General features: G+C 36.5%; 1 protein-coding gene across 2 annotated transcripts; it reads left to right on the forward strand.

Annotated features, from left to right (window-relative positions):
* Nucleotides 1-4,913: 4,913 nt before the first annotated feature.
* Nucleotides 4,914-24,941, forward strand: LOC135118915 (alpha-1,3-mannosyl-glycoprotein 2-beta-N-acetylglucosaminyltransferase-like). 2 transcript variants are annotated; one of them, XM_064042064.1, is made up of 9 exons: nucleotides 5,596-6,260; nucleotides 11,710-11,834; nucleotides 14,081-14,294; nucleotides 17,089-17,167; nucleotides 18,041-18,190; nucleotides 18,562-18,652; nucleotides 18,811-18,915; nucleotides 19,431-19,598; nucleotides 21,576-24,941. In XM_064042064.1, the coding sequence occupies exons 1-9, from the start codon at nucleotides 5,978-5,980 to the stop codon at nucleotides 21,687-21,689; spliced, it is 1,329 nt and encodes a 442-aa protein (XP_063898134.1). In that variant the 5' UTR covers nucleotides 5,596-5,977; the 3' UTR covers nucleotides 21,690-24,941. The 2 variants fall into 2 exon arrangements, with proteins under 2 accessions (XP_063898133.1, XP_063898134.1); XM_064042063.1 differs by lacking the exons at nucleotides 5,596-6,260; nucleotides 21,576-24,941 and adding an exon at nucleotides 4,914-5,178 and having other exon boundaries at nucleotides 19,431-20,151.
* Nucleotides 24,942-25,257: the final 316 nt, after the last annotated feature.

The raw sequence follows: 25,257 nt of genomic DNA on the forward strand, positions 1-25,257 counted from the left end.
TTCTTGATAGACGAAGATAGTGGTATCTTCCAGAACCTGCTCTTTAGCGGTTAGTATTGCTTGGAATTCTTAATTCTTATTATGTATTCTAGGTCTATCTTGCCGGGCTGCAAGTTTGTTTTGGTAGATGAAGGAACAAAAATGGGTTTTCAGACAGTAATGGTCTGACATTCTCTCTTGCTAAGGATGCATCGGAGGGGAGTGGTAATCTCTCCAAGTCTACCTACCGTTCCGCGCCCAGTTCCATCCAATGTACGCAAAGCTCGTCCAGCAAAATGGAGCAATAAATCTATCTGGCAGAGATCTTAACCAAGAAAGAGAGTAGTTGACAACCTTTAGATCTGGTCGAAAAACTCTGAATACTTACTCGTATACTTAATGATTAATCCGGCAATGCCCGATGCTAGTAATTGAGCCTAAAAATGGTGGTCGTGAAAGAACCCGAAGCGCTCTAGGCGGTTTGATTTGTGATTATACACCCGTACATAGGAGGTCCGGTGCCTCATGTCTTTCCGGTCATATCGTATTGCCGTTATTTCGAACTATGAGAGTACCTAAGGAAATAGAGAATGCATAGTGTCTGTGGAAATACTTGTGCACACAGTAATAGGTACCTACTCAGGTCCTGCACAAAGCTTGTGCGCTGTTACCTAATATATCCTGCTCAGCTCAGCTGGCTGATCTCTTTAAGAGAGAATAGCCACTGTGGTGGGCAATGAGCCTGAATGCCATTAGTACCTAAGTTTACGATATTTCTAGGCACGAAATAAAAAAGCAACATCTCAAAACAAATGTTAACCATAATGAAAGCAATAAATAAACATAGACAAAAAAATGGTTCATGTCTCCTCCTTTCAAAACTCCGACGTATATTGTCATAATTAGGCTGAAGGAGGTCGGTGGCGCTTAGCGTTTTTTCTTTTAATTTTTTCTACCATTTGATGAATGTTCGGTGTTTCCATAAGAAAAAGTTTGGGGTAAGTTGGTTCCGTAGATTTTGTTTTGTTTGCATTTCATTTTGTGCATAATTTTATTTTGATTGGACTGGAAATATTTCCAATAAAGCTGAAAACTATCATAGTAAAGAAAAAATTCTTCTTACGATTCTAAATTGGAAATTATTACAGTGATGGGTTTTGATTGGGCCCAGGAACATTTTATTTCTACTGGGTTATGTGATAGTTAAATAAACCCAATTAATTCAAGATTTTGAAGACGCGCAAATCAATGAATTCTTAAAAGAAACTGTTTTAGCATGTGTTTTTTTTTTCACAGTTAAATTTACAGTTGTTTCTCTACTGGGCTTTCTATCCCACCCTGCAGCACCCTAAACCGTGAATTAATTTTTGACAAGTCCACACCGTTTCGTTTCCGCATATTTGACTGTGGCATGCGATCCCTACACCCAAAATGATCTAAATTGCTACAGCATGCACGTAACTATGGTTGACACAATATTTAAATAGTGCAGAAGCTTCATTCTAATTTTAAGCGCCTTGCTGAAAAATATTGATGTGTGTGTGTAACAATTTCTGTAATTATAAAAACTTATGCTAAGAAATGTACCTACCTAGGTTTATGTAACTGAGATGAGTGTATTTTTTAATAATAGGCCCCGATAAGTACTAACGAATCCTAAAGTGTAGGAGGTACCTAAGTTAGAACATAACTATCACCAAAATACCATATACTTATTTATATTAAAACAAATACATTTTCGCGCTCTTCTATACCTACTCTTGTGTAGTAGGTACCTACCCAAATTGGGACATATGAGCTTCTGAACCTTCTATTTTGTGCGATGCGCGGGAGTCGACATCGTTTATCAATAAACACGTGTACGGATGAGCGTGGTTACCGCTTAATTAGTTTGCTCCTAAAATGTTTAGTGTAATTAGGAATAGTATCGTTTTTAATTTATTTAGACGTTTTATTGGCTTGCAATTGAATGCAGAATGATAAAGAAATTTTTTTTTTCTACATATAATATTCAATTAGGAACGGCCAAAACTTTTAAATTTTTAACTTCTTATGTAAAAAAATCATATTCAGCATCCTAAACTCTATTTAAAGAAACTGCAACTGTTGCGTACATAAAAATGTTGCACTAAAGTTCAAGATCAATAGGTGACATTTTAAATATGAACTTTGCACATCCTGTCCCCTTAAAAAGCGTGGCATTGCTCGCATACTTCTACTTAAATCATTCGAATTTTTGTTTATGGCAACAGCAATTAACTTCCTACCAAAAAAACGTTAGCTGTCAAATATTTATGAGCCGGAACTTTGCGGAACCTATAAAGATAGTTTTTGTTTAAAATGAGGAATTTATGAAATGTTCTAACGGCACACAAGATATTTGACACAAAAAGACATAGGATTTCACACTATGGAATGTATGCTTTATTACCTTCGGTGTTTGAAAGAAAATAAACATTAAATAAATCTTTTATTTCAATATTGAAATGCAAATACATACTGCAATAAAAGTAACAAGCGAAAGTGTTGAATGGTAGTTTCCATGTAAAAATTACCCTTATAGAAAGACTTAGGAAACTCTTTTTTTTCTTGCGAGTTTCTCACTCTTCCTATGAAAGAATAAGCGCTTTCTCGCGGTTTCACTCGCTTTCCATGGGAACTACTAACCGTACCGGGATAAAATATAGCCTATATCGGGAAGAGTGTAGCATTCTAACAGTGAAATTACTTTTCAAATCGGTTCTGTAGGTTTGGTGCCTTTTGGGTACAAACATGTAAACAATATATCCTCATTATTATGTTGGTAAGTATAGATTTAAAGATAACATAAAAAAACCGCTGGGAATAATTAACTGTTAGCATATAACATGCGGAATAAAATATGTTTTTCCCTAGGAAATAAGCCAATCATCCACGGAAATAATCGTGACGATACCATTAAATAAAAAATAAACACCCAAAAACCCCAAAAAAACTCCAAATTAATTACAGAAATCTATCAAGAATATTCCCAACATGCAATTAGGCGTGTTTTGTCAACACTCCAGCTCACGACAGTTGCTCTGGCACGAGTAATCGATCTTCATTGATCAATAAACATTTGGCAACAAACGCAGCTTAGAAGAATTTAGCTCAGTTATTTTCTATTTGATTTTACTGCCTCATAGATCTATTATGTCTTGTCTAATTATGGTTGGAACTGCCTCGTTGGTCTAGCTGTCGCAAGCGCGGCTGCTGTGCACGAGGTCTCGGGTCGATTCCCAGGTTGGGTCGAAATCGCTTTGTGGGCTTTAGAAACTTTCACAAAGCTGCCCGGAGTTAGACATCGGAGACACGTAAAAGTCGGTCCTGCGTCTGATCGCTTTGCTTGAGTGTGTGAGTGCACCTCTGTCTTCACAAATGCTTTTGTACTATGATATGTTATGCGCAATTAGCTTAACTCCTTACATGAGAACAGCCGCCATGACCGATTATTGGCTAGGAGGACATCAGTTATGATCTTTTCCGTAGCTTTGGCTATGATGCCACATTTCTTATTATATTAGCTAGTTAGGTATCCTGGAATATCCATGTAGGTATACTGTATGTAATGCCCTCACCAACAACGGATTTGAGGTACTTCCCCAATAACGGTCATCAAAACGAGAGCTTTTCGCGGAATTCCCCCAAATGGTAACACGACTGATGTAATAATTAGGTAAACCCCGCATAACTTATTATATGTTGCTTGGGTACGCCCCGCGGAATGATTCACCCGTCGGGAAATAGTTTTAGGCGTTATCTACCCAGTTCCGAATTTTTTAAGCTGTAAATTAACTGGAGGCGTGTAATTTTTGGTGTACGTACCTACATCTTAATCATGTTCATAGGATTAGTATGGAATAGATAGACGGGATTAGGTATCAGGTTGTTATGGAATCGATATTATTTTATTAGCTATATTTAAAAAACATTGAGAAAATTGCAGGAGGATGATAATAATTAGATTGTTAATTTCTTTAAAGAAAATCTGGCAGCATTACCTCGTAGGATTACCATGCTAATCCTTTGTTCATTTTTTTCGAAATAAATTCGGAAAAAGATTGGTCTAGTATGGGAGCACCAAGGAGGCGGAGAGACTGTTTATCTCTTAACTTGATCAGCGGAGCTATTGATTGAAATTGTCGGAAATGCGGATTTCACATTTGGTTATTATGTTTCAAATGAAGTAAATCTTGAAATACACCTCCTAAGGTCCCGTCGTCTAGATACCAAACGTTGAATTAGGTTGTTGTTGAATTGTAAAAAAAAGTGTTAGGTTGATCTTGTTAAACAATAAAACATGTATTCTTATTTTCCCGAAAACTAATGAGGATGGTAGAAAGAAACATGATATAAATTCAACCAGGATTTAATTACTTCCTTCTTAATCATCCTGATTACTACTAACTTCCTAGTTCCTCATGAATGAAAAACGAGTCGCTACATCTATCGGTGTAAACCGCATGAAAATCAGTACTTTTTGAATTTATCTCAATCACACATAGGTAGGTACAGACAAGGCAACAGATTTAGCCGACCGTTTAGCTACATTCATTTTAATGAGTATATAGAATGTTTAGTCCATATTGTAACTATATTGCTAACCAGTTCAAAGACTAGTAACACACGACATATCTAGTGTTATTCTTCTCATTGGCCACGATAACATTGTTATATACCGTGCCATAGTTTATTACTGGTACAACTGTGATAACAACTACCTTTGTGCTAGTTTTTACAGCTACACTTATATGCCTGAAGTGCTTTCAATTAATGTTCAGGCTTTCAAACTAAAGAGTGGAGTGCTTAATTAAATTATAGCAAAATTTCTCCATTAAAAATACCTTAATAAACTGTTTTATCGAAGTATACGTAATAAATACGCTTGTTAAATTAAAATAATGTAAGCTCTTATATAATTACCATTAAATCTTTGTGAATTCGGCAATCCGATTGCAGACACTGCAAGACAGTTTGATGTTTTGAATGTGGACTTTAAATGTAAGATGATGGGGTTCAAAACTGCTTGCAGACGATGTGTAGCTAGTTGTTCTCGTAGGGTGCTGTGTGTGACACTCTGTGTATTCTATTTGTTTTTATTATGGGTGGACTTGAGTAAGATCGATGTCATTAGTGTACGATCTACATGGCATGCTGCTGGGAATCTCTTGAGACTGTGTAAGTAGAATTATATAGATTGTAGATTCATACGAAAATATTGTGATACCTATCTAAAGAGTTGAATATTTAATATTAACATAATTTAAATTTATTTCTACAATGTACACACTATACATATATACAAACTTAAACTACTTATCTTTATACAAAACTAAAAATAACATACACTTAAAATAAATTTAATAATACACTTAATATAAGATTTAAAGAATTAGAATACGAAGAAAATAATCGATAATTTTAACAAAAGTCGTGACGTTTTATTCAGAAGTATAAAAAACATTAACAGACTAATCAGAAAAAAACCTGCACCTTGTTTCAAAACAATACGAATGGTAGGATGGATCCCCATTTTAAACATATTTTTCTACCATTTGCAGTTTATTACGGTACGTTAATATTTCAGACACTGGTCACCCAGCTGTCAGCCGTCATTTGTTTTTTGACGTGTACACACGTACGAGCGGTGTTTGTTGTGGTTTTATAAAAGAAAAAAATCGTAATTATTCAATTATCCTATCGCAAACTATTCACTTTATCAACAGTAAAAGTGTTAATCAACGGTTACAATAAAGTTTCTGTCGTTAAAACGATGTGTGAGAAGTGATTGGCCCCGTGAATGTGTTACAAGAATTTAGAACTCGAATATTGTACGTTCTGAGTATCAATTGTGATGTTTCTTATTTACATTTGCGTCCACCGCATAGCGGGAACATATATTACGGGACTATGGACGAGCTAAGTTGTCCATGACAGCATATTTCTCACATAGACGTTAACAAAATAGTGTTCGAAAATGCGTTTAAATATCAAAAAATTAACTATATTCGTGGGTTGTCTGGTGTTTTTATGGATTCTAATATCGTACGCTTCTGTAATAGAAGTGCCGAAGACTTCTAGCTATAAAAATGCCGCCGTAGAAATAGAAAATAGGATAATAAGACTGCAGCAAAAGATGGATGAGCAGATAGCTGAGAGCAATCGCTTGTTAGAGAAAGTTAAGAAGTTGAGGAAGACAGATAATGACATTAATGAGGGAGAAGAAGAGGAGAATGCGAAAGATATGGAAGTTTTACAGCGTAAGTACCACATCACACTCATATATTAAAAACAAGAAATGTTGATATACAGAAGTGTGTTTATTTCACTCTCAACACATAAACTACTAAACATATTTTGGTGAAACTAAGCCATATTATATCTTATTCATCAAGCTATATTTTGTCCAGGTGTGGGAAGTGATTTCCTTAGGATGTGGGTGAAATGATAGCAGAAACTATGTCATATAATTTGGCCAGCTTATTGCATGTGGCATTTTAAAATTGTTTACACATTTACTTTGTGTTGTTAAGACCTTTGAAGTCATATCATATTAATTTTATTACCTACACTTTTAAACTAAATTAATTAAGAAGAAGACTTCTTTTGTTTGTAAATAACACAGATATACATACCCTCAGGGGCTCAGAAATTGACTGATGTGAAAATTATTACACTGTTAGAGAGCTGGATTATCATCAAGTTATGTAGACTATATTTTATCCCGGTATTGGCAGTAGTCCACACGTAACATGGGTGAAACGATGGGAAACCTCAAATGCTATTATTGTCTATGTATTTGTGTACAAACTTAAGAATTAATAGTGTAAAAGACAGATAATTTCCCAACTTAGTAACATTGGTTGGCATGTCACCTATTTATGAGTACATAGATAAGAAAATAATCTATTACACATAACAAAACAGTTTGTTTACAAATTCATTTAATTGTTTCAAGCTTTATTTTATTTACAACTCCATAATATACATTAAATAAGAATATAATATAAAAAAAAAACATTGTGTAAAGAATATAAAGCATGGTATTTTCTTTTTTTTATTCTAAACTTGAATGAAAAAAAAAAAAACAAAGTTCCATAAACAAGAAGGTTATCACTAAACAGGTTGTAAAGTCCAGTCAACTCTGATATTGTGAGTAGCAGTAATATGCTAAATGAATTACAAATAAAATGTCAATGCACCTATTTTTGTTGACTCTGGCGTGAGCACGGACAGTTAGTATTATTGTATGTAAACCATGAAATGCTTAGTCGTGGTGGCCTAGTGTGTAAAGAACCAACCTCTCCAGTATGAGGGTGTGGGTTCGATTCCAGTTCAGGCAAGTACCAATGTATTATTATGTAGTATATCTTGTACACCAATGACTGATAAAAAGGTGAAGGAAAACATCTTGAGGAAACCTGGACTATATAGTCTGAAATCACCAACCCGCATTGAGCAAGCGTGGTGATTAACGCTCAATCCTTCTCCGTGTGAGAGGAGGCCGCAGCCCAGCAGTGGGACGATAAAAAGACGTAACAGTAACAGTATGAAATGTTTAACAAAACATACTGGTTATATATTAAGATTGAATAATCCTACATTCTACTAATATTATTAATGTGAAAGTTAGTTTCTCTTTCAAGAAAAATCTCTCAATGAATTTCAATGGAACTGGCCACTTTTGTAATTCCATGGTCAGGAACAAAGTTCCCTTGGGTCATGGATAAAACAGCAGGAGGAAGCTAGTCACCTATAAATCTATGTTTCAATAGAAAACATAATTGTTTAATATGAGTTTTTAATAATTGGCTTATTAGCATTTTAATGATTCAAACATTAATTTACTTTAACTGTATAATAATTGAGTCAAGTTTTTTCCTCAATTTTTAACCTACTTACATTTAAACTATATTTTTTAGGTATTTCCAGCTCTTGCGGTTTTCAATTAAATAGGTGCTTGATAAAATATGGTGAATCTTATCAGTACATACATGTGGTACTTTTCCTTGATATATAAAAAAACCTACCTAAAAATACTTACCGATTTATTTGCTAATCGCTTCTGACTCATTGGTCTAGTTGTCGCGTAGCGACTGCTGATCACGAGTCTCTGGTACGATTCCCGGGTCGGGCAGAAATCGCTTTGAGGCTTTTAGAAACTTTTATAAAAGCAGCCCGGAGCCTAGAAGTTGGTGATTGATACACCTGTGCATCGAAGAGCACGTTAGTGTCAGTCTTGCGTCGTCTCATCGGGCTACGATAATGAAGGAATAGTGAGTGCACCTGTGTCTGCGCAAATGCTTGTGGGTAATAATATGTCCTGCGCAGCTTCTGATCTCCTATATTGCGGTTGGTCTCACAACCGCCGTGGCCCACAATCGTCTAGGGCGCCATTATTTGCTAATCATACAGTACAGAAAAAACATTCCAGAGTTGAAATATTATTTTGTTTTTTTCTTAGAGTAATTAAAGCAATTCAAGTTTCGTGCCTAACATTATGAAAATGATCATGTAGGTAGGTAAATCAATCTATCTACAAACTGTTCTCTGAAAACTTCAGCGGAATGCTAACCTTCAGTGGCTCGTGAAAACAATTAGTTCTGTGTTATGTAAGCAAGCAATGTTACATGTTTTGTCTGATCTTACTTGAGACTTGAGAATCACAATGCAATGGTTTAATTTCACCGATTTTGGCTAAGAAAAGAGGGTAATGTTTTGATTAAATGAGGTAAAAACGGAGGTAAAATTATTGCCTGTGACGAGCTTACGATAGGATTGAATCCGGAAAACATTTTCCCTATTATTTAAAAAAAAAAGTATAGAGGAAAACACGAAAAAAAATATTCATGAAAAATAGTCAAACTCACAGAATATGGGCGTATTTAGATATTTTCTGGTTAGGAACCATAATTTCAGGCTGATAAGAAAATCTGATAATCTGAAACCATCTACATATTCCTACCTACAATGTAGATTTATCAATGACGAGAAATGTAACAATTTTGTTACTACACAGATACACACATCTCACAATCTTATCAGTTAAAACCGACCAAGCGCGAATCGAACTCGCGCAGGAAGAGTTCCGTACCATTATCTGTAAAATGAGCAAAGAAATCGCTCTTGTTGTATGGGAATTGAAAATGATACCTATGGTTTTTTGATGATTTATTTATACATGAGATGTGATTTTATCATTTGGGGTAGTAATATACCTCGATGTAATTTTTGATGCTTTTGTTTTACTGCTGATGTTTTAGTTACTACAAAAGTTCTTACAATGAGAATGTAATCCGATAAACAATATATCGAATTGCATTTGAATTGTAAGAACTTTTCTCTGCTAGTCGAAGCATTTACCTTAAATATTTGTTATATTCTAGTTTTCAACAAGTGGCAACAATAATACATCATCTGTAAAAATTTCAACTATCTAACTATCCCGGTTCATACATTGATATACAAAAACCCAAATGGGTTCATAAGATACAGATGGACAGAAAAGTATCAGTAACTGGGTCCCGCTTTTCCTTGTAGCTATGATAGACAGACGGAAAGCAAGGTCTCAATAAAAGGGTCCATATTTGCTATGTAGGTACGGGACCCTAAAAAAAAGTTGTGATAGCAATTCCCAGTTTTATCAGCCACATGTACGCCAGATGTCGACGTATGATTCTTTTTATCTTAATTAAACTGTTTTATTAATATTGTGTGACCTGTATTGTTGGCTTGCAGTGTAATAAGTAAATTAAGAACTTTCGACCTTATGTCAAGTGAAAAGAGTTGATTTTTGAACAGTTTTGGTCTAATTGTGTCAATTAGAGTATAGCTATTATTATCTTTACGTGAATGTACCTAATTTTTGTTATCAGAAAGGTTTAGTTTTATCCTTGCTACAGTCATTACCTAGATTTTATTTTTGACTGTTATCCTGTTAATTATGCTATCTATTCTAATATCCTAGAAAACAGGAAACTTTTTTGTTTGTATCCTACCCATTACGTACATATGTACATGTGTACCTATTACACAATATGTATTATTGTATACATGTATTTTTTGTTTGGCCCAGAAAATACTGAACTGATTTGTAAAATTCTTTCACTGTTGGAAAGCTACACTCTTCCCGAGTAACATAGGCTATATTTTATCCCGGTACGAGCAGTAGTTCCCACGGGTCGCGGGTGAAACCACGAGAAAACGGTTAGTAGAGGAATAGAGTCATCAGAGAATGGAGTATTAAGACGAACCAAAGAACACTAGTTTGAATGTTATATAACCAACCAGTATGCATATCAAATGCCGTTGGTCGTAAAATTGTACTGAAATGGATGAAAATCGTTGAAAATTGCTCTCGATTCGTGATGGTTGAAATCGTTCAATGTCAACGCAATTTAAATCTGTCAATTATTTATAAAGAAAGAAAAGAAAGAAAGAAAACTTATTTATTGACACAAACCATACATACACATAGAAACAACAAAAAAAAAAAAAAATAAAAGAACAAAAGGTTGCGTCAAATAGGTCCAGTTCAGCATTATGCCAGACAGCTAGTGTCTGACGCTGGTTTTCAACTGGACCTATGCGGAGTTGCGGATGTCCATCGGTATGAACTGATTTATGCTCTATAGAAAAAAATAATAAAACTACTAAACTATGTACTATTTAAAAAAGAAAAGAAAAATAAACGTAAATCATAATCAGAAGGATTAGTCACAAAAATTAAATAAAAATAAAAAGTGGAGGTAAACGTAAATAAATTCATACCGTGACTAATCGCAATCCTGAGGAAGCATCGCTCAGTGACGATTTTATTTCACACAGATGAAATGTTACAGTGTGCACACATTCAAAGAGCCGTAACTGGTTGCAACATCTGTTATCATTGCTCAGCGTGCCACCGATCATTGCCGACATATATTAATGAAGAACACAAACAAGCAATTATAAATTGTGAAATTGTGCAAAATCATAAAACAGTTTTTTTTTGTTCGTTGCCAGCAGTCCACATTGGGTGAATATATTTACAGTTAATTATGTTTTTACCTACTACTTTTTCCTACATACAATTTGTTTTATTAAATATTGATTTTACGTTTTAGGTACCTACCCTACGTTCTTGAGAGAAAAAAAAAAAAGTATATTTGGTAATAATAGCATTCAGGCGAAGGTACATAAGATATTTGCAAGTGCAAAAGTCTACTTCCCTGTACAGAAATGATCACCGTGCACCACGTACACGCGTTTATAAATTCATGTGTCGCTTATGGCAAAATATAAGCCATAACATACTACATATATCTAAATATTATAATGACCATTGTTAATGGGATGTCATTGAACATCCTTGGCAGTTGTTACGGGTAGTTAGAAGCCAGGAAGTCTGACACCAGTCTAACCAAGGAGTATAGGGTTGCCCGGGTGACTGGGTTGAGGTCAAATAGGTAGTCGCTCCTTGTAAACCACCGTCCATAAAAAGGGTTTTCTTCGGGCTTGGTTGGTAAGCCCGAAAGCCCTTTTTTATGGGGAATCATCAAATGACCCCTCCCGCTGTGTGTGCAGCGTGAGGGTGTGTCAGACTCTTACTGAGTAAAACCCAACATGTTCCTTCTTAAGCCCTTTATGTACCAGGGCCGCGGTAACTCTCGCGAACATAGGCTTTCCTTTTAAATGTTTTGACTATATTTATAATGTTTTTCTTTTCAGATGTAGCGCAACCAATCCTGCCAGTGTTAGTGATAGCGTGTGACCGAGTAACAGTCAAGAGGTGTTTAGACAACCTGGTCAAGTTTAGGCCCAGTAAGGAGACCTTCCCCATTATAGTTAGTCAGGTAAGTGCCTTTTAAATAATTTTCTATCAATATTAGATTATATTTCTGGGGGTCTTGCTGGGGAGTTTGTTGAGCCTCTTCTTCTTCCCAGCACTCATTTGTTACGCTTCTTCTTCTTGAGTCTTCTTCCCACCCTTAGGAAGCGGTGAAAGGTGTACGTTTTGTATGACTTTCAAAAAGTGTTTATAGTTTGAGTTGAGGATCTGCATTATTTGTAGTAGTTTTCACTGCCTCGTTGTTTTTGTGGGGTTCACCCCCTATCTCGTAGGATAACGTTAAGCCAGTCAGTTCATGTCGGATTGTCGTCCCATAGGGCTATGAGGGAAAGAGATCCTACCTGTCTTTATTTTTTCAAAAACAATAAAAAGTTTACTCAAAAATTAACTAAAATCCGTCTTGCCAGTCAGGTAAAAATGCATCACCATCTGTTTAACTGGAAAGAAGTTGCGTTGACAAACGAGTGTAGTGTAGCGAAGCGGACAAAATGACATCAGAATCAATAAATCAGTCCTCATTTTATTGTTTACTACAAAAGCCTTATTAGTGGGGATTATCAACGGTTTTCTATGACTTCTTTTGCGCGTTTGTGTTTCAAATAATAAATAAGAATAATTAATAAACACTATGTTACTTAATGAAAAGGTATTTTACATCAACATCATTTATTATTTGTAAAAACATATGTACATATAAAAATGCAGATATTATAAAGAGGTACATAGCGCTACGTTTTGTTACATCAAAATGTCGTCGCCAAGAAAGGTCTAGGAATTTAATTGTAGGTACGCCAGGTTTTTTATTTTGATGAATTTCAGAAGTAAAATTTAGTATAATAGTTTATGTTGAGTCGTAAAAATCTCCATTGTTGGACAAAGGCATCCCTATCTACACCCTTCTACACCACGGGCAGGTGAGGCGAGGTTGGCGATTTGGGGCAAGTTGATATTGGTTTGACTCCTTACACTTCTTAGTATGAGTTTGAGAAGTATTTTTAATTCCCAATAAGGTAGTTTTTACCGTCATAGTTTAAAATGTTAATCTTCATAAGAGCATATCTTTATACCTCGCAGATTGCAATTATCAACTGAAATTATGTACGGTTTACTGCTAGATACCACGATAACGACTAGGTTATGTCGGTTTTATGATAGATTTTTATTGCTTTACTATGGATTTTAGATGAGAGACATTTTCAATTTAAAGGAGCCTTTCATCTATGCTTCCATGTTGTTTTCTTTGAACGCGGTAATTCGCAGGAACTGCTGAACTGATTCGAAAAAATATTTCACTCTTTTGGTACCTAACACGTTTATCAAGGAAGGCTATAGGCTATATCCAGATGCTCGGAATAGTTACCAATACATACTACTACGTACGACTAGCGAAAACTAGTCTCGTCTTGCATTGAAAACCAATATGTGCTCCATACTTTCGTCGTGTGATATCAACTTATAATTACTGTTCATTGTTACAAAGCAAAATGCAATTGATAACAAATTACCGAAGGGCCTAACCGTTCCAAGAAGCATACCACTTAAAAATACATTGATTTCCAAAGAAACCTAGTTTTGTATTCTCTGAATCGTTTCATGGTCTTTTTAAACGTTTGTATTTAAGTATGTCATCGATATGACGTGATACTCGACACTTTTATATTATTAGCAGCCATTCATTATTCATAACTGATATTTGAGACTGATAATTTTATAAAACGTATACATGAAAATATGAAGCTTTGTTCAGTCAGCCCCAAAAGTCACTGATCACATATTTTCCGAAACTGCTGAAACGTAGCGTCCAGAAATTGGTTAACAACACAAACGAATTTACATTCGAAATGTTCAGTAGCAGCTGAACAGGCAATGTTCAAAAGTAGTTGAACAACAATGAGTCCAAAAGTTGGTGCACAATTCGAATTTACCAACATTTTACTCTGTGCTACTGATACTAACTGCCAGTAAGTCTGCCACCAGTCTTACCAAGGGGTAATGGTTTGCCCAGGTAACTGGATTGAGGGGGTCAGATAGGGCAGTCGTTCCTTGTAAAGCACTGATACTCAGCTACATCCGGTTAGACTGGAAGCCGACCTCAATATAGTTTAGAAAAAGGCTCGGAGAATGATGTGCAGTTTTGAAACTGGCGCATTTCTTCAGATTGAGTACTTAATTGAGGTTCAATAAATACTCCTGTTTACAGTCTTCAATATAACCTTAAATAAAACTTATTTCTCTATCCATTTTCCACAGGATTGCGGCCACAACGCAACATACGAAGTGATAAAGTCCTACACGACTCTAGATTCCTCTATCTCCGTGGTGAGACAACCAGACCTTTCAGAGATCGTTCTGCCGAGGGTCAAAGTCAAGTTCAGAGGATATTATAAGATAGCCAGGCACTATAAGTTCGCTCTCAACCATGTTTTTGAGACCCTGGGACATGAGGCTGTCATTATTGTTGAAGGTTAGTAGATTGATAGATTATTCTTTATTTTACACCAGAAAATTAACAACACAAAGAAAGTACTTACAATAGGTGGTCTTATCGCTAAACAGCGATTTCTTCCAGACAACCTTTGTAGAACGCTTTTTTGTGAAGAAATGCTTTAGTGTATTTTGACAAATAATAAAGGATCACTTGGAAGATATAAATAGCTATATCATCATCATCATTATATCAGCCAATTCCCTTCAACTGTTGAACGTAGGCCTCCCCCAACGAATGTCAACCATACCGGTCATGGACAACCCGCATCCATCTACTGCCCGCCACCTTTTTCGTCACAAATCGTCGGGTCAAATAGCTTTATCTACATAAACAATTACTAGTTACTAATAATAGCTGTATATTTGTTTATGTAGTAGTACAGCAACTATTATATACCTAAAACAAAAAGTCGTTATGTGTAGCTTTTGGCTACTCAGGATTTCGGACATCCAGTCTTACTAACGGGGATTAGGTTGCCCTTGTAACTGGGTTGTTGAAGTCAGATAGGCAGTCGCTTCATGTAAAGCACTGGTAATCAATTGCATCAGATAAGACTGGAAGTCGACTCAAACATACATAGTTGCCTAATAGCAAGGCAGATGACGATCCAAAAAAAAAAAAAACAGATTTTGTCAATATCGCTCCGAAAACTGTCCCAAATTGTATGCAGTGTAGTGTAGTCCATATGAATGGTTTAGTTAGAATACCGTGACACAATGGTGGTCCGTACATTGACTAGCCCGGCCTTGTTGACCAATCGTGGACATATTGTTAACATTTCTAACAACTAAAGTGTATTGACACTTTGGGTATTTTGGTATTATGACTGCCTCGTTGGTCAAGTGGTCGCAAAGGCGGCTGCTGTGCCCGAGGTCTCGGGTTCGATTCCCGGGTTGGGCCAAAGCAGCCCGACTTTCACAAAGCAGCCCGTAGTCTGGAAGTTGGTGATTGATTCACCCGTGCATCGGAGAGCACGTAAATGTCGGTCCTGCGCCAGATCTCTCTCCGGTCCTGTCGGATTGCCGTTCCATCGCGCTATGAGAGTGAAGGAATAGTGAGTGCACCTGTGTCTGCGCAAATGCTCGTGCACTATAATATGTCCTGCGAAGCTGGCTGATCTCCATAAATGAGAACAGTCACCGTAGCCGAAATCGGCCGTGGACACCATTATTATGCATCGTTATCACACTAGCGGATTTTCTGTTTGGTATTTCTGCTCGTTAAGGTCTAACCGAGCAGGAAATCCACTACTTTGAAGTCGCTGTTAAGTTTGAATCGACAACTGCATAGCGCGGAGAAGACTATGTCATGAGAAATATATGTGGTGTTACACGAATTGAAATACTAAGTATGGGTATGTACGAGTAAAAGGAAGTTTGAAAGTAGCACCGGTAACCGAAAAGCTATGTGGAAACCGGCTGTCATGGTATGGATATGTGATGCAAAGGAATAAACGTCGTGTTTTTCTGACAATTTACTTATTTTAATACATAAAATAACTTTCTTTTAATACATATATGGACGATGTCAAAAAGCAAGTGAGCAAGCGTTTATCGCTTACATAGGTACAATAGCTAGGTGTTATCAGAAACTTGGAGAGCATATAAGTAACTGTTTTGCAATAACTCTCGAGCCTTTAAACTCGAGTGCTGAACTGATTAGCACTTCAACGTGGAATTTGGAGTAGTGATAGCTCAGGTTTTTTCCGTGGAATCGCTTCAGCGGTTATACGGTAGTAACTATTTAGTCATCTGTGGTTAATACAGTTTAGAATCTTGACATTTTCATGAAATAAATATAAAGGTTAAATACATGTATTTTTTATTCCAAAGTATATTCAAAATTATCTCTGTTTGCTGATCGCTGTCCGGTGGCAAACTAATTTGCACTCCAACAATTTTACCAGAGGAAGCAAAGTTCAGTGACTTTGCCATAACAGAAAGTCATTACTTCTGTCAAATGTCAAATTCTTCCCAGCAAAATCACATAGGAAGTGGCGAAGGGTGAGCGTTTTGGGGGCTGTCTTTTCCTGACGTTCAAAAAGTTTGATTGATTTTGCACACAAAATATGTAAAAAATAAAGTATTGTTATGGTTAAAATTAACCTGCAGTTTCGTTAGATCATAACTCACTTAGTTAATAATTGAGCCATCGGTCCATCTTGTCCCCTTCCCCTATTCAGTGCAAGGTCATAGACAATCTTTTTGCATTATTCCTGTTATGCCATGCTAACTAGGAATGAAATGAAACTCTATACGTCTGTCTGTGTATATTCCACGGTTGCAGGTACAGACTAACTTAAAACTCGACCTGAAGTAGGATAATGCATCTAGACTTTACGTCTGTTATTTTCTCTTTCTGCCTAGCTTTTTTCCAAACTGTGTTGTAGTCGGATTTCGGTCTTGACCGCATACAGCTGAGTACCAGTGTTTTCCATGGAGGAACAGCCTATCTGATCTCCTAAACCTAGTTACCCGGGCAACCTGATGCCTCTTAGTAAATAGACAACCCTGCCTGAATAGGTATATTATACATACATACTATGCATGTATAACAAACAGGTATAGGTATATGCCATAATACAATGCTTGAACTACCTACATACAAATAAAACAGCAACTTACGATACCGACTTCCAATCTAAATTATTATTATAAACATATTTTTTTAACTTTATTTTAATGTTTTTGTAAGAAAATTTATTAACTATTTTCCAATATGATATGATACCTACATACGGGGATTTATTGATTGTTATTGTTAATTTCAGATGACCTGGACATATCCCCGGATTTCTTCGAGTACTTCCTCGGCACATATCCTTTACTCCTCAAAGACCATACGCTTTGGTAAGTTTCCATTCATCATTATAATATCCTACGCACTAAGACCCGGTTGCACCATTCAACTATAACGATAACCAAACCATAACCAGCCGTATACTTGCCGCCCATTGGTCAAATTGGCGACTTGACAACTGAAAATGGTTCGGTCATCGTTATAGTTAAATGTTTTGCAAACTTAAGTTAACCTAAGTTAAGATAGAATTTTCTATCAGCCATTTACATTTATGACATATTATATACGCGTGTTTTCGTAGAGACAATTACTTAAATGTAATAAGTTCGGAATTCCGCACGCATTGTAGGTAAGCTATATTGTTTTGACATTCTTAAACGATGTTTTGACAAAATGGATCATACATACATGTCATAGGTTGATAGTGCATGAATCTCTTCTTGTAATTTTTAAACATCAGATCTTCTTACAATACCTACAATGACCTACATACTGTGCAAACTATATAAAACGCTTGCCACGTTCGATCCGTGGATGGGTGACCATCTTATCATGACTTCTTCCTTGAGTTTTGCTGTGTTTCGGAAGGCACGATAAACTGTAGGTCACGGCTGTTATTTGAACATCTTTGGCAGTTATTACGGGTAGACAGAAGCCAGAAAGTCTGATAACCAGTCTTACTAAAGGATGCCCGGGTAACTGAATTGAGGAGATCAGATAGGCAGTCGCTCCTTGTAAAACACTGGTACTCAGCTGCACCCGGTTAGACTGGAAGCCGACCCCAACATAGTTGGGAAAAGGCTCGGGAAATGATGACCTTTTTCCCAACTATGTTGGGGTCGGCTCAGAAGTTCCAAGCTTTCTACACACTATAGTTAGGAAAAGGCTAGGCAGATGGTACATCTACTGGTGCTAAATTCCAGGTGCATATCAGCATGGAATGACAACGGCAAAATGGAAGTTATAGACATGTCTCGACCCGACTTGTTGCATCGCACCGACTTCTTCCCCGGGCTCGGCTGGGTACTGCGGAGGGAGATGTGGCTTACACTCGCACCTAAATGGCCCGCTGCGTATGTAATATAGTTCTTGTCAAACTATGGCTATTTGTAAGATTGACTAGCTTCCCGTATCCATTTTTTAACAAAATAAATTATCTTTTATATCTTTTATGGGCACTGGGGCACCGTGGGACTTCACGCACCTGGGCTGTCTAACACTGAAATATTTTTTCTAATCTGACCTGAGATTAGGGCATTGAAGCAAGCATAATTATTCTTTAGCTTTGTTATATAATTAAGGTGGTGCGCTTGTGGTTTCACTCGCTTCCAGGATGAATAACTTCCCTCACCTGGATAAAAAATAGTGTTATTCTAAAAAATATAAATTTCCTATTATTGATTTCAATTCCTCTTTATTAAACTGCATACGATCTGCTTTTCAGTTTCTTTGACGACTGGCTGCGTAACCCAGTGAATATTGACGGCAAGGCGTGCATACGACCTGAGATATCAAGGACATACTCTTTTGGAAAGGTAAGCTTACAAATATATAGTTGTTTCCTGTGGTTTTACCCTGCATCTTGAGAATTAAACTTGCAGTTCATAAGCTTGCCCTTGTACATCATTTTTTCAAAATTATTTTGAAGTGCGTGAAAGGATAAGAAGTAATATAATAAATTAATATTTTTCAGATAGGCGTAAGCAAAGGGCTATTCTTCGACATACATCTACGCAATATACAATTGAACATGGAGTATGTAGAGTTCACAAAGTTAAACCTCACATATTTACTCAAGGTAAGTTCTCACCGACCTTTCCACGTTTTAATATTTTTTTTGCTATTGATTTTATCATCGCTTTTTGACACTCAAACTTATTTAACTTTGAATACTATTAAAATTTTCATTAGAATAGAATAGAATCATTTATTTGCCATAAACATGTGCATACATACATGCACCTGCGTGTGTATGTATGTATGATGGTACAATTAAATATGTGTACTAAATAAATAAATAAATGTGCTTAAAAACATGTTGGCCATTTGCCATGGCATGCAAACATTTACAAAATAATTATGAACTATTATGAAGGAACTAAAAATAAACATTTTCTACTTAAAATCTAACTATTATAATAATTTCCATTTTTCCCCTTTCCCTCTTTCTTTCTCCCTCCTCCTTTTTGTAAAATTTACGAATGGTCTGTTGGAATATTAAAATTAACCTATAAATTCCAAAAACAAAGTTTTCAAATACCTATATTTATTATACAGTGAATTTAATTTATCCAAAATTTCTCCCCATTCCAGGAAAACTACGACGACGCTCTAGTCAACAAAGTATACAATCTACCCGAGATGACGGCAGAGGAGGTGGCGAGCGGCGTCTCCGGCAACAATGCCGTGCGGGTCATGTACAGCAACGCCAAGACTTACCAGCGGGCCGCCAAGAAACTGGGCCTTATGGACGACTTTAGAGTGAGTTGTAGCAATATTAGCAGGTTTTAGTTCATAAAGTATACAATCTACCCGAGATGACGGCAGAGGAGGTGGCGAGCGGCGTCTCCGGCAACAATGCCGTGCGGGTCATGTACAGCAACGCCAAGACTTACCAGCGGGCCGCCAAGAAACTGGGCCTTATGGACGACTTTAGAGTGAGTTGTAGCAATATTAGCAGGTTTTAGTTCATAAAGTATACAATCTACCCGAGATGACGGCAGAGGAGGTGGCGAGCGGCGTCTCCGGCAACAATGCCGTGCGGGTCATGTACAGCAACGCCAAGACTTACCAGCGGGCCGCCAAGAAACTGGGCCTTATGGACGACTTTAGAGTGAGTTGTAGCAATATTAGCAGGTTTTAGTTCATAAAGTATACAATCTACCCGAGATGACGGCAGAGGAGGTGGCGAGCGGCGTCTCCGGCAACAATGCCGTGCGGGTCATGTACAGCAACGCCAAGACTTACCAGCGGGCCGCCAAGAAACTGGGCCTTATGGACGACTTTAGAGTGAGTTGTAGCAATATTAGCAGGTTTTAGTTCATAAAGTATACAATCTACCCGAGATGACGGCAGAGGAGGTGGCGAGCGGCGTCTCCGGCAACAATGCCGTGCGGGTCATGTACAGCAACGCCAAGACTTACCAGCGGGCCGCCAAGAAACTGGGCCTTATGGACGACTTTAGAGTGAGTTGTAGCAATATTAGCAGGTTCAAAGTCAATGGGATGCAGTGTGAAAATGTCGTGGTGGCCTAGTGGGTAAAGGACCAACCTCTCAAGTATGAGGGCGCGGGTTCGATCCCAGGTCAGGCAAGTACCAATGCAACTTTTCTAAGTTTGTATGTACTTTCTAAGTATATCTTAGACACCAATGACTGTGTTTCGGATGGCACGTTAAACTGTAGGAACATCCTTGGCAGTCGTTACGGGTAGTCAGAAGCCAGTAAGTCTGACACCAGTCTAACCAAGGGGTATCGGGTTGCCCAGGTAACTGGGTTGAGGAGGTCAGGCAGGGCAGTCGCTTCTTGTAAAGCACTGGTACTCAGCTGAATCCGGTTAGACTGGAAGCCGACCCCAACATGATTGGGAAAAGGCTCGGAGGATGATGGATGGGATGCAGTGTGTAGCAATGGGATGCAGTGTGTAGCAATGGGATGCAGGGTGTAGCAATAGGATGCAGGGTGTAGCAATAGGATGCAGAGTGTAGCAATGGGATGCAGGGTGTAGCAATAGGATGCAGGGTGTAGCAATAGGATGCAGTGTGCAGCAAATAGGATGCAGGGTGTAATAATGGGATGCAGTGTGTAGTAATAGGATGCAGGGTGTAGCAATAGGATGCAGGGTGTAGCAATAGGATGCAGTGTGCAGCAAATAGGATGCAGGGTGTAATAATGGGATGCAGTGTGTAGTAATAGGATGCAGGGTATAGCAAATAGGATGCAGGGTGCAGCAATAGGATGCAGTGTGTAGTAAAAGGATGCAGTGTGTAGCAATGGGATGCAGGGTGTAGCAATAGGATGCAATTTGCAGCAAATAGAATGCAGTGTTCAGCAATGGTTACAAGATATCCAAAGGTGATATGTGGTACTACAAAACGTCAAACTCAAAATGGATGGCAATTCAAAATTTACCTTGGGGTAAGATATCTGCCAGAGATGAAAACAGCAACATCCATACCAGGCAAAGGGGCTATTATATCTCTAGCCAATTTCTTTCTGAAAGATTGATGAGTCAGATTTTTTGACAAATTATAATCATCGGCAAGGATATTGAGCCCTGACCTTCATCTGCACAGAAGTAATTTATTGTTTTATTGCCTTAAGTGTACAGTGCGCAAAGCGATCCCCACTCTTCCGCCGAGAGCTCATTATCCGTGCCTACATATTACCTACATATTTACAGTTTTTAAGGCCTGTTACGTCTTCTCCTCCTAATTTTTATTTTATTTTTCCTTGCACAGAGCGGCGTCCCCCGCACGGCGTACCGCGGCATAGTCACATGCTTTGTTCGCGGACGCCGCGTGTTCCTCGCTCCCGACTACGACTGGACCAAGTACTACCCCACCTGGGGCTAGCCAACACATAAGTAATAGACCTTATTATTACTATATACTCCATTTAAGTAGGCACTTAAGTAAAGGTAAACATTCTTGATATGGCTGATAAAAAGGTGAAGGAAAACATCTTGAGGAAACGTGGAGTATAAAGTCTGAAATCACCAACCCGCATTGAGCAAGCGTGGTGATTCACGCTCAATCCTTCTCCGTGTGAGAGGAGGCCGCAGCCCAGCAGTGGGACGATGAAAAGGCTGTAACAGTTGTAAATATTCTTGATAGGACTTTTTACACAAATACATACATTTTACATTTATTCTACCTTTTGTATAAATAAAAATAAATGCCACTTTTTGTTGTAATGTTATAACTCAAGAAGGGGTCACCTATCCAAAGCAAATATTCAGGCTTTGTTCGGACTATGTAGTAGATTTGTATATGTAAAGTTTCGGTTCTTCATTTATCGCATTTTTTAAAAAAATAGTGGACTTTAGCTATACGCAGCGAAGCACGTACCGGGCCGCTAGTTATTTATAAATTAAACTTCTGCTTAAAATTTATTCAATTGATTTAGTTACATTGTTAGTAGCAAATTAAAATTAAGTTATATCAAGATAATTTATCTTTAGTTTAGTGCCTACTCGAATGTAGAATGATTTGTGACTACTCGTAATTTCTCACTTGGGGTTTTTTGAACCCCAACTTGGGGTGCCAATCACCCTATACTGTAATAGTAGATTTTTATATGAATGTCCCAATGTTTTAGTGAGTGTAGCTTACTGAGTCTGCAATTTTCCTGTATGACTACTTGGGGTATTATATGCCCCCACCACTCTGAAGTATAATAATACATGTGTATTTATTAAATGGCATAACAATCACTAAAATAGTTAAAACGAAAGCCCTTACGCCTTATACATACTACTCATTACAGTAAATAATGGTTTTCTGAACAATTACTTTACAAAACTCAAAATTCAAAATCAATTTTTTTTATTTCAAATAGGCCTATTAAAGCTCTTTCGAAACGTCAAAGTTAGGTGCAAGTTAGGTACAGAATATGAAACAAATTCATGGAGCCACTTATACCCTCTCGATACAAAATTATACAAGACCCATGAAAACCCTGAACACCTATTCTACTTTAAAAAATATCGTCATACCCAATCTTAAAGGTAAAAAAAAATCGAGGCGTCGAATAATTAAAAACATGGTTATAATGGCTGTCTTGTCACTCTAGCGCTAGAAATAAAATTATTGTAAATACAATCGAGTTTGTTCTCGTGTCTTTTCGAATGTTTACACTGTATTAGATGTAATTTGTGGGCATACTGTACTAAGTTTAGTTCGGTATGTAAAGCTTATTTTTGGTGTACGAATCTTTATAAAGGACTAGCTGATCCCGCGAACTTCGTATCGTTTAAACCTTCCCTGGACTTCTACAAACATTTTAAAACCAAAATCAGCTCAATCGGTCCAGCCGTTCTCGAGTTTTAATCAGACTAACGAACAACAATTCATTTTTATTTATATAGATTATGATAACCGACTTAGAAAAAGCAAGTTCTTGATTGACTGTATCTATGTCTTTTTTGGCAATTTATTTATGAAAATTGAAAATTTTCGGACATATTTTTTAATGTGAGCTATTTTGCCATATTTCGGATTTCAAACTACTCGTGATAATAAGACAAGATATTACACAAAATATGAATTTTTAATAACGCTTTTTTATGGTCATTCAGAATATTTAGATTCGTACGCAGAAATTAAGCTTTTTGCTCATATTCAAGTAGTAATACACTGAAGCAACATTTTTTTTTCTGTGAAACCCATGAAATTTCTCCTTTCAGTGGATACTACAGGTTTAAATTCTTAATTTAAGAGCCAAAATTGTGGCTTCAGTGTGTACTACAAATTAATATAATAATGCCAATACTAATATAAGTCACGTCGACTAAATTAAGATATTTAGTAATAATAATTTTAGTAACTTAACTATAGAGTTACTAAATCAAGTGATTATAGATAATTTTGTAAATATATCATTTTAATTTTATGTGTAGGTTGTTTTTGGTAATGCATTATATTTTAATATTATTTCACAGAACATAATATAATTAAATTATTACTTTTTTAAGAAAGGGTAAACCGTGGATGGACGGCAAAAATTATACGTATCTATTTTGAAGACCAACAAAATATGGACAATTGATGCAAACGCTGTATTCAAGAAAATTATATGAATTTATTCTTATCATGTAATGCGTTACCAAAAAGCCTAACATTAACTGACAAATAACGTCACAAACATAGGTTTTAATTTCCTTTTCAATTGAACGAAAGATCTTCCATTAATTTTAATATTTAATGTCGCTTTATGTTTTCAAATTGTATATTGAAGAAATGTAATCATTTAACTTATCAACTTTACAAAAACTACCATAACATGGCAGATTTTTTACAACAGGCAATAAAATAAACACTTCTTCGGTATACGATTTGTACGTACAGATGACAGAATGTCAACCTACCTCTATCTGTCAAATGTCTTCAATAGATTTTCAACCTTATCACAATAGTAGAAGGTTAATATTCGATTGCTATAGTTATCGGCACTCAGAGCTCAAGATTCGTGCCGGTAACTATATTATTTGACAGATTCGGATAGGTTGACCTACTGGCGTCTGTACCCTTAGGTCACAATTTAATTTTATTTCTAGACTAAGCTTGAGATTTATTCTCGAATATAACTGAACTTATATTTTGTTTTTGTCGTGCAATAAACATTTTCTGTAATAATGATCTTGTAGTAACAATAATATCGAATAATATTGATCTTAATTTTTGAAGCTGGTCAGTTTAGCAAATTTTTTTAGGTCACTTTTGTTGGCCTTTAAAATAGATTTTTTTATGTATTTCGAAATGATCAGATTTTAAAAACTGACATGATAAGAAAGATTTTAACTAAGGCCCGTCTAGATGAGCTACGCTGGCCCGTCTAGGCGCGCCCTTATATTCCCAAATTGTATGACTATGAAAAAAATTACAATAATTTCATTCCATAAACAATTCAAATTTTTAATTAGACTTATTTATTTTATTTTGACGATCACCATTGAGGTAGCTAGCTAGTTCGCATCAACAGACATCCGACATTTCAATATATTGAATACCATATAAGACTGTGATCTGCATTGTATTATATTATTGTGCATGTATATAGCCCAAGTTATGTATTTATAACTTAATATATTAAATGGTTTTGTTTAATTTTCTGTATTTTATTTATTCCATTAACAGCCAGTTTCTTCATCAAAAGTTAAAGCCAAAGTTAAAATCAAAGTAATGTCTAAAGTAAAAGTAACGGTTAAATTCAATTTTTCTATGAATTTTGCTGTCACTTTAGCCTTGAAAAAACGAATTTGACCGTTACTTTAACTTTAGACATTACTTTAACTTTTGATGAAGAAACTGGCCGTTAGTAAAGCAGACATTTTAAGCTTGTAGGACTATAAATTTGGGACTGCGGGATTGTCAGCGCGAGATACCGCGGTTCTACTATACTATGGGTTCCAGAAGGAACATG

Source organism: Helicoverpa armigera, chromosome 27, assembly GCF_030705265.1.
Source record: "Helicoverpa armigera isolate CAAS_96S chromosome 27, ASM3070526v1, whole genome shotgun sequence".
Lineage (NCBI taxonomy): Eukaryota > Metazoa > Arthropoda > Insecta > Lepidoptera > Noctuidae > Helicoverpa > Helicoverpa armigera.